The 15,069-nt window shown below is 56.9% G+C and overlaps 7 protein-coding genes across 7 annotated transcripts; 4 read left to right on the top strand and 3 right to left on the bottom strand.

Moving 5' to 3' along the window:
- Nucleotides 1-13: 13 nt before the first annotated feature.
- J7T54_007764 (uncharacterized protein) lies at nt 14-1,789 on the bottom strand (the record flags this gene model as incomplete). The annotated part of the gene is made up of 6 exons (XM_051508862.1): nt 14-118; nt 167-934; nt 1,004-1,122; nt 1,190-1,433; nt 1,496-1,629; nt 1,684-1,789. 6 exons carry the CDS (start codon nt 1,787-1,789, stop codon nt 14-16), a joined length of 1,476 nt encoding a protein of 491 aa, XP_051360093.1.
- A 674-nt stretch (nt 1,790-2,463) lies between these two features.
- On the bottom strand, nt 2,464-4,791 carry J7T54_007763 (uncharacterized protein; the record flags this gene model as incomplete). The annotated part of the gene is made up of 1 exon (XM_051508861.1): nt 2,464-4,791. The coding sequence occupies one exon, from the start codon at nt 4,789-4,791 to the stop codon at nt 2,464-2,466; it is 2,328 nt and encodes a 775-aa protein (XP_051360092.1).
- Nucleotides 4,792-5,532: 741 nt separating this feature from the next.
- Nucleotides 5,533-7,671, top strand: J7T54_007762 (CMP-sialic acid transporter; the record flags this gene model as incomplete). Its single annotated transcript, XM_051508860.1, has 1 exon — nt 5,533-7,671. One exon carries the CDS (start codon nt 5,533-5,535, stop codon nt 7,669-7,671), a length of 2,139 nt encoding a protein of 712 aa, XP_051360091.1.
- An 8-nt stretch (nt 7,672-7,679) lies between these two features.
- J7T54_007761 (uncharacterized protein) lies at nt 7,680-9,344 on the bottom strand (the record flags this gene model as incomplete). The annotated part of the gene is made up of 3 exons (XM_051508859.1): nt 7,680-9,167; nt 9,242-9,249; nt 9,314-9,344. 3 exons carry the CDS (start codon nt 9,342-9,344, stop codon nt 7,680-7,682), a joined length of 1,527 nt encoding a protein of 508 aa, XP_051360090.1.
- A 221-nt stretch (nt 9,345-9,565) lies between these two features.
- On the top strand, nt 9,566-10,889 carry J7T54_007760 (FAD dependent oxidoreductase; the record flags this gene model as incomplete). The annotated part of the gene is made up of 2 exons (XM_051508858.1): nt 9,566-10,638; nt 10,694-10,889. The coding sequence occupies 2 exons, from the start codon at nt 9,566-9,568 to the stop codon at nt 10,887-10,889; spliced, it is 1,269 nt and encodes a 422-aa protein (XP_051360089.1).
- Nucleotides 10,890-11,181: 292 nt separating this feature from the next.
- Nucleotides 11,182-12,321, top strand: J7T54_007759 (uncharacterized protein; the record flags this gene model as incomplete). The annotated part of the gene is made up of 1 exon (XM_051508857.1): nt 11,182-12,321. One exon carries the CDS (start codon nt 11,182-11,184, stop codon nt 12,319-12,321), a length of 1,140 nt encoding a protein of 379 aa, XP_051360088.1.
- A 297-nt stretch (nt 12,322-12,618) lies between these two features.
- J7T54_007758 (uncharacterized protein) lies at nt 12,619-14,901 on the top strand (the record flags this gene model as incomplete). The annotated part of the gene is made up of 5 exons (XM_051508856.1): nt 12,619-12,714; nt 12,781-13,911; nt 13,965-14,163; nt 14,392-14,615; nt 14,671-14,901. The coding sequence occupies 5 exons, from the start codon at nt 12,619-12,621 to the stop codon at nt 14,899-14,901; spliced, it is 1,881 nt and encodes a 626-aa protein (XP_051360087.1).
- Nucleotides 14,902-15,069: the final 168 nt, after the last annotated feature.

Raw genomic sequence — 15,069 nt, 5'->3', positions numbered from 1 at the left:
ATGGTCCTACGTATCATGAAAAATTTTCCCTTGCTGTTAGTATCATGGGCATGTCGCTGTGGTACATGAACCACGCGTTGCAATACGTCCACTCGTGCCGCGGGTCCTCCAGCTTCACCTGATAGTCTTGTCAGCGTGCAAACGAGTTTCAGAGGGGGAAACATACATCGAACGTGCTGTATAGCGTCGCGACAAGCTTGTACATCTCCAGCCGCGCCAAGTGCTTCCCCATACAGACCCGGCTGCCCGCCCCAAACATCAGGTCCGTCGTCTCCTGCATTCGTCGCAGTCTCGTTACAAAATCGACGTCACTCTCACCCTCCTTCTGAAGCCAACGCTCAGGCACGTACTTCTCGACGTACTCCCCAAAGACCCCGCTGTCACGCGTCACTACCGCCGGATTGAGCCCGACCTTGGTCCCGGCGGGGATGAACCGTCCGTCAGGGATCGTGAAGCCCTCGGCTGGCACCTCCCGCTCGAGCATCAGTGCGACTGCCGGGTTAACACGGAACGCCTCGCGGACACAAGCGTCCAAGTATGGCAGCTTCGAGCAGTCCTTCCATTGCGCTGGGAACGAAAGCTCTGCGCCATCGAGTTCCCTCACCAACTTCTCGTATTTGTCGCGGTTCTTGGCGAGGTGGTAGAAGATGGGCCGCATGGCGCCCGCCGTCGAGTCCCCGCCCGCCAGCACGTTCAGCATGAGCCAGTAAATCACCTGCTGGTCGTCGACGAAGTCGTACTTTTCCTTGAGGCCATTGTAGTTGTCAATGAAGAGGTCTTGCTTCTTGCGCTTGACGGCGCCCGAGGCGACCTGCTGCTGGTACTCGCTGAGGATCCGAACCGTATAGAGAAACCCGTTGACGAGTGGTCTGGGGCCGATGCGATACCAGGGGTTCTTGTCGAGCCAGTTATCGAGCCAGGGGATCTGGGAGATCTGATGCTGTTAGGTGCCTTGCGGTGTTGTCGTGGGTCATCTCGCGCATGGCGATGCGGCTTGACTTACGGCGCTGAAGTACTTCAGTCCCGCTGTCGACTCGTTGATGATGCCGCCGATGTCCTCGCCCTCCTCAATGAAGCCATAGTGCCGTCCGAAGCTCACATTCGCAGCAGCATCCCATGCGACTATGTACATTAGCATGTTCTATGTTCAACGGGCGTTGTCGTCGAGCGCGACATGGCTGGTTCTTACAGTACGCCAGCCAATTGTCCATCATACAGACAGCTCTCTTCTCCGCGAATCCGTCATTCAGCCTGCTCACCAGTAACCGTATAGTCTCATCAAAGAGAGGCTCCAGCTCGAGAACCTTTGAAAGAGTCCAGAATCCACCGATGGGCCGGGCGTACTTGGCGTGGAACTTCTTGTCCTGCGTATTGAAGATGTTCTGGATGCGCGCGCCATTGACAACGACGTCGTTCGGGCGGTACATGTCGCTCTGTCACATGCGATCAGTATACGAGTGCCTCGCAATCCCCCAACAAGGCCGGGAATGCTCACCTTGCGCCATGGGTTTTTGGTTCCGTACAGGGTCTTGATCAAGTCGGGGTCGTTGAGGCTGATGGCGTTCGGTCCAACACGAACGGCACTGCCCCATTTATGGTGCCACGCCAGATGCTTGCGGTCGACATCGCCTAGTGTGGTGAGATACGAACGCCATCCATCCGTAAGTCTAGCCAGAAACGGACCGGGAAAGGCTCGAAGCGGGGAGAAGAGGAGCTCCCACACCAGCTTTGCCGATGCTAATGTAGCGAGAATGATGGCGAGACTCAGCGTGATTGGATTAGCGGTCATGGTGGTATAGTCTTGTCGTGGCCGAGGGAGTTGTGGTGAGGAGTACGATGCTTGAGGATAGTCGGACTCTGGAGGCGGTCTGGGACGCTGGGGAGCAGCAATGAAGGCGGTAGAATTGAGGCTTCGAATTGACGTACCGTGGGCAAGAAGGGCAATGATACGTAAAGCAAGTGGCTGAATGATTTGTCCCATGTCTGCACGTACATGTATGCAATGTATGTATGCATGCGTTGGGCCAACAAGCCACAGGTGGTTGGCACATCGCCCCCTCCGAGCTTCTGCAGAAACCCCTTGGCGGCACCAGGAATGTCCCCAAGATTCATGCTGGCTTCGACGCTTCGACATGGCTTTGGCTTACATACATGTACACGCAAGTTCGGTGGCGCGTTGCCCTAGACGAACTAACAAAGTGTTCGAACCTTTGCAACATCCCATGCATACCTCTGGTTATGGGTCAGCGACGCGGCCGAATGTTCCTTGTTCCGTTTCAGTAAGAATGAGAAACAGACCTTCAGTGCATATTCTGTGCGTGACTATCATGGTTGCATTCTCTGGAATACAAAATGAACACCGAACACGAAGGGCACGCGCGCCCTGCAAACCAAGCCAAACCATCCTACCAAAATCCATGTACATCCATCCTCCCGTCATTCAGTCGTACATGCTGTAATCAGCTACGTGGACACACCTTGGTCGCTGATCGAGCTGAAACTCGCGCTCTGCACAAGTCGAGCTGCCCGGATGCCAACAGCCTTGTCCAGTGTGTCATGACACATCCTCAAGAAGATGGGCCCCAGCTTCGGACGGTGCAGTGGGATGAGGCTGAACAGAAGCGAAGCAGTGATCCGGAGGAGGGTCTTGGGGTGGATGCCCACCGAGTATTCGTCCTTTATGAACGCGAAGAAGCTCTGCTGCAGGTCATCCAGCAAGGCCCTGTCCACCTCCTCGAGCAAAGGCGGCGTGGATGGCGCATGATGACCCTGGACTTGGAGGTGGTTCCCCTTGGTGTGCCCCGAGACCTCGTGATTGACGCGTCTCGAGTCCTCGGAGAGCTTGTCGAGAGCCTCGCGACTGGTTTGGTTGCGCTCCGCGTCAGCTAAGAGAAACATGACGTGGTCGTAGCCGCACAGACTCTGCAACACCTTGGCCAGGTCGTAGTGTACGTCGCCCTCTGGCGTCAATGTGTTCTCGAGCTGGCAGCGAATGTCAATGAAGCGCACTTGGCGGCTATCTTGGGACAGGATGGCATTGCTGAACACGGGGTCGCCATGAATGACGTGCGCGTGCACGCCCTTGTCCTCGGCCTCATAGGTGTCCAGGAACTCGTGCAGCCGGTTATAGAGCGAGGCCGCTAGTGGGCCCAGGGCGTCATACTGCTCGCGATGAGCGTTGTACCGCTGCTGCAGTTTGGTCGCATAATTGGCGTAGATGCTCACGCGATGGTTGGCGTTGGCCAGGGAGTGGGCGTCGAGTTTCGCCTTGAGCGCCGGCGAGATGGCCATGTTCGGCTCAAGACCGGGGCTCCCAGCTGTCTGTGTGTGGTGAATGGTATGAAGAGCCTCCAGAAGCAGCTGCAGGCGACCTCTGGTCATGGAGCGGCCTACAAGCAAGTGCGAAAAGGTGGTGCCCTTGATGTTCTCCATGGTGATGCTGTACGTCCCGGTGGTCTCCAAATAATCCACCTGGTCCACGGCGGGGAACACGCTGCGCAGTGTAGACGGCATGTGTGAGTAGAAGAATAGCTCGCCAAGTATGTTGCCCGACTTGGACGACTTGACGACCTTGTCGCCGACAGCTTGGATGGTGTTGAAATCTCGCGCAGCCACCATGCTCAAGTTCTCAGGGGTGGACGGCTCAAGAGCATCATTCAGCAGCCACCCCAGCTCCTTCATTGTGTCCATGTTTGAGTTGATGGCCAAGTCATCAATGTATGCGTCTGCATATGGCTTGCCAAAGTGGATGTCGTGGTACGGGATGTTGTAGCGATCGAGCTGCGCAAAGGTGACGGGCCCGACGTCGGCGAGGACCGAGCCCATATTGCCCTGATGTGTGCGCATGCGCCTTGCCGTCTGGATGATGATGTAGTGGCCGGCTTCATAGAGCTGCTGCACCAAGCGGATGTTGCGATCGATGGGAGGACACGTGCTGTAGTCGCCCGGGACTTGCGGGACGCCCACGAGAGTCATGTCCAGGTCGAAGCAGAAGCGTCGTTTGCGCATGTGGCCAAGCCCCTGTGCCTTGAGCTTTGCCAGGAGATCCTCCAACTGCGCCGGGGTGCCCACGCAGCTAAAGTCGTCCGCGCTGATCTCGATGCCCAGGAAGGGGACGTGGTCGAGCATCATGGTGATGACCTGGGACGTGAAGTATTCGGCCAAGGCAGGGTCGTTGCGCTGGTCGAGGTTTGTGGCGCACCAGTCCCTCAGGATGTGGGCCGAGGGGAACACGTACGCACCCGTGTTCGCCTTGTCGGAGATGGCGCGCTTTTCTGCGATCCTGCGGATCACTTCTTGCCCGCTCTCCTCCTCCGTCTTGATGTAGGAGTAGATGGGCTTGTCGCCCTTGTCTGTGAAGTAGAAGCAGCCACCGTACCCGGGCGGCATCTGGCGGACATGGTGCAGCACGTCGGTCCAGTAGATGGTGTCACAGTCGAGGGAGACGGTCCTTCGGTCGAGGTGCTGGGGGCCCATGCTCTGCATCACCATGAACAGTGTCTCGCTCGCGCCCTTTGTCTGGTGGCGCAGTCTGAGCAGATGGAGATCCGTCTTGGGGAGGGATTTGGCCACCAGTTGTCCGATGCGGAACTCATCGTCGACTTGCTCGTTGACCGCGATCCACAGGGTGTCTTGAGGTCGGATGCTCAGGTTGTCGAATAACCACAACAGCATTGGACGCCCGATGATGTTGATAAGAGGTTTCGGGAAGCGATAGCCCTGCTTGGCAAAGCGAGTGCCGAGACCCCCAATGGGTACAATGATGTTGAGGGCCTGCTCGTTGACCGTCATCGTGAGGATGGTCTGTCATGTTAGAAGGGAGACTTGTGTAAGACTAGTCCTTGACAGTTAAATATGAAAACCAGACCACTGGCTACGTACGTACGTAGTACACCCACGCAATAGACCATCCCTTGGGTGGAACTTGTTGTTGTGTGACAGGCCAGTCACTGCCTTGATTGGTCAGGCTGCACATTCGGCCCACAGCTGCCCACAAAGGGATCTTCCCTGTGTCTCTGCCCCCTGGGTTGCACCGCCATTGATGCCAAGATCAGACCCTGTAGAGCAAACAAGTTCAAGTTCACATTGGAACCGAAAGTATCGAGATCCTCCCATTTCTCAATACACAAGTCGTGCCTCCATCATTGTGTGTCGGTATCCGCAGCAATGAAAGCGCTGGACATTGTTCACTGTGCCGCAGGCTCCGCCCATGTGAGACTGCGCGTCGATCGACACGTCTGCTTATTCCGGCCGCCAAGGCATCGCGCGTGCCTGTCAGATGAGATCATCTCGCCTAGCGTGCGCTGGGGCATCGGAAGCGTCCCGTTTAAGCTCCCAACAACTCTACGTAGACGGGTGAGCGAGGCAGTGCGTGCGGGTTGTGTACCCAGTGCCGATCCGGGGGGGGTGCGGTATTCTGCCGGACGTGGCAGAGGACGCGTATTCTTTTTTACTCGCTTCGTTCCCATAAATCATTCTCGCCCAATGTCCTAGACCGGTCGTTCTTCCTTCGTTCCCAGGAGACCGTCGACAATGCCGCTTTTCCTCGGAAGACTGGCCTCTGCCAACAGGGCGGCCTACCTGGCTGCGCTGTGCCTTGTTGCCATCCAAGTCGGCATTGGCATTGTCATGAAGACGGCGCAGTCAAGCGGAGGATATCGATTTTCGCCCACGGCCTCCGTTGCCATTTCCGAATTCTTCAAATGGCTGCTCTCCGTGGCCTTCTTCGCCTGGGAGTGCACCATACGCGCGCAACAGGGAACACCCCCCAAGAGTGAGACCCGGGGATACTCTGTGATCCCGCGAGACGACCACGAGTTCGACGACATCGATGTCGTAGGAGCTACCAAACCGAACCGCCCTGCGCGCTTGACCATCCGCCTGTACTGGCAGTACATCCGCAGCGAGATCACAGCTCGAACCCGGTGGGAGCTCTGCAACCTGGCTTTGCTGTATGTGCTGGTCAACAACACCATCTTCGCCTGCTACAACGAAGCCGACCCGGGCACCATTGCCCTGGTGAAGAGCAGCGGCACCGTGATCACGGCCCTCGTCATGATAGGCACCATTGGCGCGAGCGTCTCTCGCATGCAGTGGCTTGCCATCGCGCTGCAACTCTGCGGGCTGCTCGTGACGCAGTACACGCCGGGCTCGGGGACGACATACACGCCTTTCACGTACATGCTCATCATGTTCCACGTCTTCCTCGGCGCTCTGGCGGGCGTGTACAACCAGGTCCTGCTCCAGCGCGAGAGCTGCAGTATGCACGCGAACAACATGACCCTCTACGCAGCGGGCACCCTCTTCAATCTCGTCGGCCATCTGCTCGTGCGGCTGGTGAGCCCCGAGGAGCCTACCTTTTTCCACGGCTTCGACAGGCTCGGTGCCATACTCGTTATTGTCAGCAATGTCTTTGTCGGGTTGGCCATCACAGCCGTGTACAAATATGCCGACGCTGTCATCAAGTGCTTCGCCACGGCCTTGGCGACCGGAATTCTCTTGTACGTCTCGACCATCCTGTTCCACACGCACTTGGGCTTCTTGGCCGTTCCTGGCACGCTGCTTGTTTTCATCGCGTCCTGGATCTACATCCGAAACCCGCCGCCGCCCAGGCCGGCAGAGTCCAAATCTGCGGGTCGGTGCTCGTCCTCCTTCGCCGCCACGATGGGCAGGTGGCCCAAGACCAGTGTACTCGGGGCATTTTTGCAGACGATGCTGGTCGTAATCTTGCTGTGGGTGCCCGACATCACATTGAGGGAGGAAGACGACGACGGGAGCCACAGCGTGCTGCTGGACTCGCCCTTCCGAAACACAGTGGCCTTTGTCCGCTGGAACCACGCGATCCCCGAGCGCATACCGGCCATCATGAAGTACGATCCATTCTTCCACACCATGCATCTGTCAATGCGCGACTCGGTTAAAAGCGAGCCCGAGAACTTCCTGAATATGACCCACGACCAGCATGTCAACACGGGTCATCCCCAAGAGCCCGTCGCAAAGACCATGAAACTCATCCTGGAGCACGAACCGGATGTCGATGGCATGCTTTTCTTCCACTTTGATGCGTGGGTCACACCTATGGAGTTCATGGGCATGGACATGACCAGGATGGCTATCCCCATGGATGGGGGTCCCAACTTTCGGTGCTACGAAACGATCCCGACGGACAAGTGGGAACACGCCCAGCAGGAAGACCTTTTCACCGCCGTGGGCAGGGCGGTCCGCCTGCAACCCCCCGAGCTTCCTGACGACGGCGAGGTCGTGCCCAGCCCAAGACGCTACTCCAAGGAGAAACGGGCCGGCTGCCGTGGCTGGTCCGACATTTACTACATCCCGCGGCGGTTCTTTGCCGACTACATCTTCCTCGTCGAGCGCGTGTTCCACGACACGTTCCACGAAATGTCGGTCGCGACCATGATGCACATGATTGATCGCACGCGCAGTCGGACGCCCTTCACGTCGTTCATTGATCCCATGCCCTGCTGGGGATCGTGCTGCTCCAAAAATCCGAGCGAGGACGCGTTGCTGTGGCATCGATGCGGGCATAAACTGGACCTCAGAAGCGACAGGGCGAAGCTACACTGGGATCGTATCGACGCGGCGGCATTCCAGGTGAACAGGACGAATAGTGGTGGTGTGAATGGAACCACGGCCCGTGACATTCTCGTGTAAGATGTCATTTACGGCTCCACACCAACAAGATAATTGTCAACCATGAAGCTGTCCACAAAATAGTCAGCCCAGTCGTACTGGTCCGGTTGAAGCTCATTCTCCTCTTCTGGGATCGTATCCCCCACAGGTTCAATGAAGCTTGTCGTGATGTGAATCTGCGCTTCGGAGAGTGATCGACTGGGTTCGTCCAGGAAGTCTCCGCAGACGAGATACCAGAGTGCTTCTGGTTGAAGGCGTAGCTGTCCATCTTGCTCCACGGTGCTCTGCAGGTTCAGCAGACACTCGTGCTTCTTCGCGACGCAGGGCCAGGTCCTTGCCAGCTGCGCCAGACAGTCGAGACATGTTTCAAGATCCACGGCCGCTCTGCGCGAGACCTTTGCATCTCTCGAGAAGCGAAACAAGAATGGTATGGTGGCAGTCGCTGCGATCATCTGGCCCAGGATGGGATCCTTGATTGGCAACTCCAGTCTGTCACATTCGCGAAGTAGTCGTCCTACCCATGCAGAGTGAAAGAGGGCTTGATCAACCGTTTGTTGGAGGAACGAACGTGGTTGACACAGTCCCTTGTCGCTTCGCAGGACAAACAGCTGGATGAAGGGGTTGTTGAGGACAGCCGGTGTTGCGTGGGCGCCGATCTGCATCGAAATCCATGGGATCCAATAGTCCTGGCGTGTGCGCAGGTCGTCGGGAATCTGGCGAGAAAAGCCGACGTTTCGATATAGATGCAGGTACGAGAGATCGGCCTGCTGTTGGTAGAGATCCGCCGTGAGCTGATGGTACCGCGACGAGGCCAGCCAGGGTGATTCGCGGTTCCCAAGGCGCATGTCCTCAAAGTACCAGGCGACTTTGCTCCACAACTGAAAGGCTTGCAGGTAGTGGGCGATGACCTCAGATTCACCCTTTCTGATTTCATGTCGGTTGGAGATGTCTTTCTCTGTGGCTGCCATGATGTCCGGGGGGAGTGGCCGCTCAGGGCTTGACGGGTAGGGCAACGGAATTGTTGGGTGGCTTGGCGTGGAAGTGAACGCGTTGTCAAGAGTGCGGATGCTCCAGTGGCATCTAAGCTCGTCGTCGTCCTGTGCTGTAGATGTCCTCAGCTTCATGGCTTCCAGTCTGACGGCGGCTCCGATTGTGGTAAATGCTTGGACATGCGACCCGTCCATAATCTCGCCCAGGGCTAACAAGCACAGCGTCTGTCGGACTTGAAGACACGCATCGCCCTGCATGGCCTTTTGCAAGGCCACATTGCCGGATGTAGATGTGTACAGACTCGAAGCCTCTTCTGGCAGAACGCGATACGCAGGGTGCTTGGACAGCCGTAGGGTAAGTGCAATCACCGCAGATCTCAGGTACGAGGGGAACTGGGGGAGTGTATTGAGTAACGTCGCTGGATTGAACAGTGGTAAAGGCTGGCAGTACACGGAGGCTTGGTAGACTCGCAGGACGTGGTCGAACAGGTCAGCTGGTGGTCTCTCGTCGTGTGCGGTCGCGACGGGCTGAGGGGATGAGGATGGTCGCGCCAAAGTTGCCGGACGATGATGGTTACGAGGGCGGTAAATGCATTGCTTACCCTGCCGTCTGCAGTGCGAGCATTGCGGGCGCTCTCCCGAACACTTTGTCTTCTTGGCTCGACATTGCTCACATGAGCGGCGGGGACGACGATTGTGGTCCATGAAGGAGGAATGGAGGGTGTCCTGCGCAAGTTTCCGAGATGCAGAAAATTCCGAGATGGCCATGGGAAACAGGCGGATATTTGGCGCTTTATTTCCGGAATTCCGTTGTGCGTCTTCGGAGAAGGCGTTGCGACTCGTGCGGCGTCAAACGCATGTAGGAAGACAGACAAAATTGGCGCTCACAACAGGCATCTGTTTTGGCTTTTTCAGCGTGTTGCAAAATGCCATCCAAGTCAGAGCCCATTATCATCGTTGGTGCCGGCGCCTTTGGCCTCAGTCTGGCCCATGAACTTGCCGCCAACAGGGGCTACACGGACGTGACCGTCCTCGACCGCCATCTCCCGCCCGTCCCCGACGGCAGCAGCGTCGACGTCTCGCGTGTCATTCGTTCGGAGTACGCAGATCCCCTGTACGCCTCCCTAGGTCGCGAGGCGATTGAGAAGTGGGCTTCTCCAGAATGGAGCGAACATTACCACGAGGCGGGATTCCTCATCTTCGCCAATGGACAGGGCCACCCTTACTTTGACGCATGTCTGCAAGCGGCAGCGGGCCGCAAACTCTTCAGCGGGGATCAGATCGACGCAGACATCAACCAGCTCTATCCGACAGTCAATGCTATGACCGCGGGCAAGGTGGCCATGGACAGTCCACAGGGTGGCTGGGCACATGCGAAGAACGCCATCGCCGGTTTGGCGGAGAGGGCAAGCCAGGCTGGAGTCACGTTCATCACTGGGTCTCGCGGGAAAGTCGTTGAGCTTCTCCAGGAAGGGAACAAAGTACAAGGGGTACGGACAGCAGGGGGAGCCACTCTGAGTGCACCAACTGTGGTTCTGGCGACTGGCGCCTGGACAAATCGCTTCATGCCGAAGCTCGAGCACAATCTATCTGCGACGGGACAGGTGCTTGGTTTCATTCAGCTTACTCCCGAAGAGGTGCAGCGTTACAAGGACGTGCCCGTCATGATTAACCTGAGCACGGGTGTCTTTACGTTTCCTCCCACACCCGACACGCATCAGATCAAGATCGCCAGGCACGGCTACGGATACCAGTCAAGCATGAGGGCATCAGACGACCGAGCCATCTCTTCTCCCCGCGATTCTCTCACCAAGTATATTCCACGCGAGGCGGCAGAAGCGCTGCAGCACGGGATAGCAGAGTTTTATCCAGAGTTTGCCGGTCGACCCTGGTGCAACACGAGGCTTTGCTGGTACATGGACACACCAGACGGTGATTTCCTGGCAGACTACCATCCCGATATCGAGGGTCTTTTCTTCGCAACTGGGGGTTCGGGACAGTAAGTGCATTTTCGGAAGAAGATGCTACTCAACAGCCAGCTGATAGAATACCAGTGCCTTTAAGTTTCTGCCGGTCCTCGGCCGCCACGTCGCCGACTGTTTCGAGAGAAAAGCGCATCCGGATCTGCAGAAGAAGTGGAAATTCCACACTGTTACTGAGCGTCCTCGGACGTTGGTGATGGGGTCCGACGGGAGCCGTGGAGGTCCACCGCTGCGTAAGCTCAGCGACGCAGAGCAGGCCAAACTATGATACTGAATGTAGAGCAATCTGTCCAAGCGATCAGCGCTCGATCGGCTGTGAACTTTTGCGTTCCTAGAAATCCTGCCTCTGCGATGTTACATTCGGCGGAAATGTCTTTCCCCGCGCGAGACTCGGACAATCATGCCACGAGAAAACAATTCCTCCAATCGGCAATTGACGTCGAATGCCCGTGTTGACACTCCGTGCGGATATACGGCCTGAGCCGCATGAAACATTTAACTTATAAGATGCTGCCGTTCATCCATATGATGCGTGTCACTGGCGGTCAACAATGTCAACAATGCTGCCCCTTCTCTTCCTCGCCCCTGGCGCTATGGCCGCCCCGGCCTGTCTGTCCATTCTCAATCGTGTCGCCGACTCGTACATTCGACGTGGTGTAATTGACGGTTTCGGCTATGGAGAAGCCACTCTGTACAGCGGCCTGGAGGCTGTCTTGGCCGTCAACCACAACGACACCATGTACGACTGGTACAAGAACAAGACCGACAATGGCATCATTACGGATGACGGCGAGATTCGCGACTGGGACCTGACCTTCTACTCTCTCGACGAGTACCGCATCGGCGTCAATCTTCTGTACTGGTACGACCAGACGGGCGACGAGAAGTACAAGACAGCTGCGGACACCATCCGCCACCAGATGGACCGTCATCCGAGAAACGATCTGGGTGGCTTATGGCATCGAGCCCCCATCTACAAGAATCAGCAGTGGCTGGATGGGATCTTCATGGCTGATACCTTTTACGCCCTCTGGACGCTCACCTTTGAGCCCGACAACACGACTGCCTGGGACGACATCATCTTGCAGTTTGACTTGATTGAGGAGAGGACGCGCGATCACACGACGAACCTCCTCGTCCACGGCTATGACAGCGGCAAGGAGGCCATCTGGGCTGACCCAGTGACTGGTGCCTCTCCCCTGGTTTGGGGCCGCGCTGTTGGATGGTACTACATGGCCCTCACCGAAGTGATCCAGCTCTTCCCCAAGTCCCACGAGGGCCACGCGCGTCTCGTAGAGTATTTTGTGACCCTGTCGCGGGGTCTGAAGCGGGCGGCCGAGGTCGATGGCGGCTGGTGGCTCGTGATGAGCGAGCCGTATCCCGGGAAACCACGCAACTACATTGAGAGCAGTGCGCACGCCATGTTTTCGTTTGGCCTCCTGCACGGCCTACGCACGGGGCTCCTCCAGGAAGATGAGTTTGGCGCTGCAGCTGACAAGTCGTACCGTGACTTGGTGGGGATGTTCATCAAGCCTAACGACGACGGCACCCTGGACTTCATCGAAACGGTCCAGGTCGGATCCTTGAACAGCAACGCCACGTATGAGTATTACGTCGGAGTTCCCAGAGTCATCAACGATAATCGTGGTGGTGGTGCCCTCCTGCTCGCGGCTTCAGAGTGGGAGCTTCGGATCCGTTAAGTTTGAGAGGAGATAGAGACGGATCCGACCTTTTCTTCCCCTTCTTCGCCTTTCCCCCACATCGCGGATCCGATTCCATCTGCCGTTTACCCACATTACCCCAAGGTACTGGTCGAATTAGAGAAGAGAACGAAATTGATCTCCATTTCCCCAGCTTCAGCCGATCGACCTAATCCCTGTTCCCCTCTGTTGCCTCCGTCATGACTCCCTCCCATATAAACCTGTAGTTCATCCCCCGATTCTCCCACATTCCACTCTGCTATCCATCTCCTCCTCGACCCCGAATCACCCGTCGCCATGGAGAAAAGCAACCTGTCCGAGGCCGAGACTGGCCAGCAAATTCCCTCGCCTGCGTCATTTGCGCACGTGGACGAGAAAAAGGTGCTGCGCAAGGTTTGTAGTCCATCATCGCCGCCTCTCTGCCCAACAAGAAGCCCGCTAACAGTATGCCACCCGCAGATGGACGTTCGCTTGATCCCCATGCTGGCCCTGCTCTACCTCCTCAGCTTTCTCGACCGCGGTAACATTGGCAATGCCAAGATCGAGGGCTTACAGGAGGATTTGAACATGACGAGTGACCAGTATAACTGGTGCTTGACCGTCTTCTTCTTCACATATGCCGCGTTCGAGGTGCCGAGCAACCTGTTGCTGAAGAAGCTGCGCCCGAGCCGCTGGCTGCCGGCCATCATGGTGGCCTGGGGCCTCGTCATGACGCTCATGGGTATCGTGCAGAACTACCATGGTCTGCTGATTGCGCGCATCTTCCTGGGACTGACGGAGGCCGGTCTGTTCCCGGGTGTTGCGTACTACCTGACCATGTGGTACTGTCGACACGAGATCCAACTGCGCCAGGCCCTCTTCTTCTCGGCCGCGTCCGTTGCCGGTGCCTTCAGTGGTCTCCTGGCCTATGCCATTGCCAAGATGGACGGCGTCGGTGGGCTCGAGGGTTGGCGGTGGATCTTCATCCTCGAAGGTATAGTCACCGTCCTCGTCGCCGTCGGCGCCTTCTTCCTGCTGCATGACTTCCCCGAAACAGCCGACTTCCTCACGGAAGAGGAGCGCAAGTTCGTCGTGCACAGGCTCAAGTACCAGGGCCAGGACCGCAATGCCGATCAGGTCGCGCAAGCCGAGGAGTTCAAGTGGGCGTACGTCTGGCAGGCCTTTCAGGACTGGCAGATCTGGGTCAACATCTTTGTCTACTGGGGCATCGTCTGCCCTCTGTACGGCATCAGTCTGTTCCTGCCCACCATCATCCGCAACCTCGGCTACACGTCGAGCACGGCGCAGCTCCTCACGGTGCCCATCTACATCACAGCAGCCATCTTCGCCGTCGTCGCCGCATGGCTCTCAGACCGTGTCGGCAAGCGCAGCCCTTTTATCATCACCTTTCTCATCATCATGGTCGTCGGGTTCACAATGTGCATCTCCACCTCGACTCCAGGCGTGGTGTATGCCGGCGTGTTTATCGCGACATGCGCCATCTACCCCGCGTTCCCTGGGATTATCGCCTGGCTATCCAACAACTTGGCCGGCAGCTACAAGCGTAGCGTTGGTATGGCGATCCAAATTGGCATTGGCAACCTTGGTGGCGTGAGTCCAAGTCTTCGGTACTTTTGTGGTCACCCCTTGCTAACTTGTATCAGGCCATGGCTTCCAACTTTTATCGACAGAAAGACGGTCCGCGGTACATTCTGGGCCATGCTCTCGAGTTGGGCTTCATCGTATTGGGCATCATCGCGGCCTTCATTCTTGTCGTCAGCTACTCGCGCATCAACAAGAGCAGGGAGCGCAAGCTGGCGAGCGGCGCGATGGAGCATTCGCCAGAGCAGCTGTCTACCATGGGTGATCGTGCCGTAACATTTAGGTACATGTACTGATAGGGAGGTAGTGTGAATTCGATCGGTCGTGCGGATTTTTTGATGAAGTCTTGTGGGTGGTGATCGTCGTGAATTACCTAGTGACATCATCACTTTGGCCAGCCTCAAATACATGAGATTTCTCTTCTGTTTTCTGATCCAACTCACTTCCATCCATGGAATATCCGCCTTTCAATGCCCCCTCTTATTGAAGAGACCCCTCCCGACGTCCGCATGGACTATCGAGTGGGACGCGGCGAGCAGGGTGTTCTGTCCTTTGAGCCGTACAAGAGCCACATCTTGCCTCTCTGGCGATTCAGGACTGTCCCAATCGCGAGGAAGAGCTCAGAAGATCTGTGGCAGAAATTCATCCAATTCGATGAGCAGGGTGACTTTGTGGGGATGGACATGACGCGGAAATTCATCCAAATGGGCTTTGTAAGCTGCCATCACGCACGCTCTTCCAAGCCACCCACTTACCAACTGTTGCAAGACTCGAGCCAAGAGGTACGCTAATCACGCAGGAGGGCGCAAGTACGACAGGACGTCCGGAAAGGAGATTCCCAAAAGCGGATCCCACAAGGGCAAGGAGGAGAAGTTGGCCGCCAGTGCGATCTTCCGAGAGGTGTGGGAGAGATGCAAGCAGCACGAAGGATACCAGCAGAAGAAGGCGGCTTTCCTGAAGGAACAGAAGGAGTGGAGGAAAGACAATGCGCAGACGTAGCGGAGGGTTTCGCCGCTTTGGCGAGAAGAAGATACGAACCAAGGGTGGTCTCGTACCAAAAGCGAGGTCGGCTGTCCCTTGGCCGAGCTCATAGGAGGCGACATGGAATTTCAAGCCTCCATACTCACTCCTCGATATCTTGAGAGACCTGGCTGAGTTGAGCCTCAA

The sequence above is a fragment of the Emericellopsis cladophorae genome, assembly GCF_022114955.1.
Source record: "Emericellopsis cladophorae strain MUM 19.33 chromosome Unknown NODE_50_length_166691_cov_114_954254, whole genome shotgun sequence".
NCBI classification, from domain to species: Eukaryota; Fungi; Ascomycota; class Sordariomycetes; order Hypocreales; family Bionectriaceae; genus Emericellopsis; species Emericellopsis cladophorae.
This window is presented reverse-complemented; position numbering and strand designations above follow the sequence as displayed.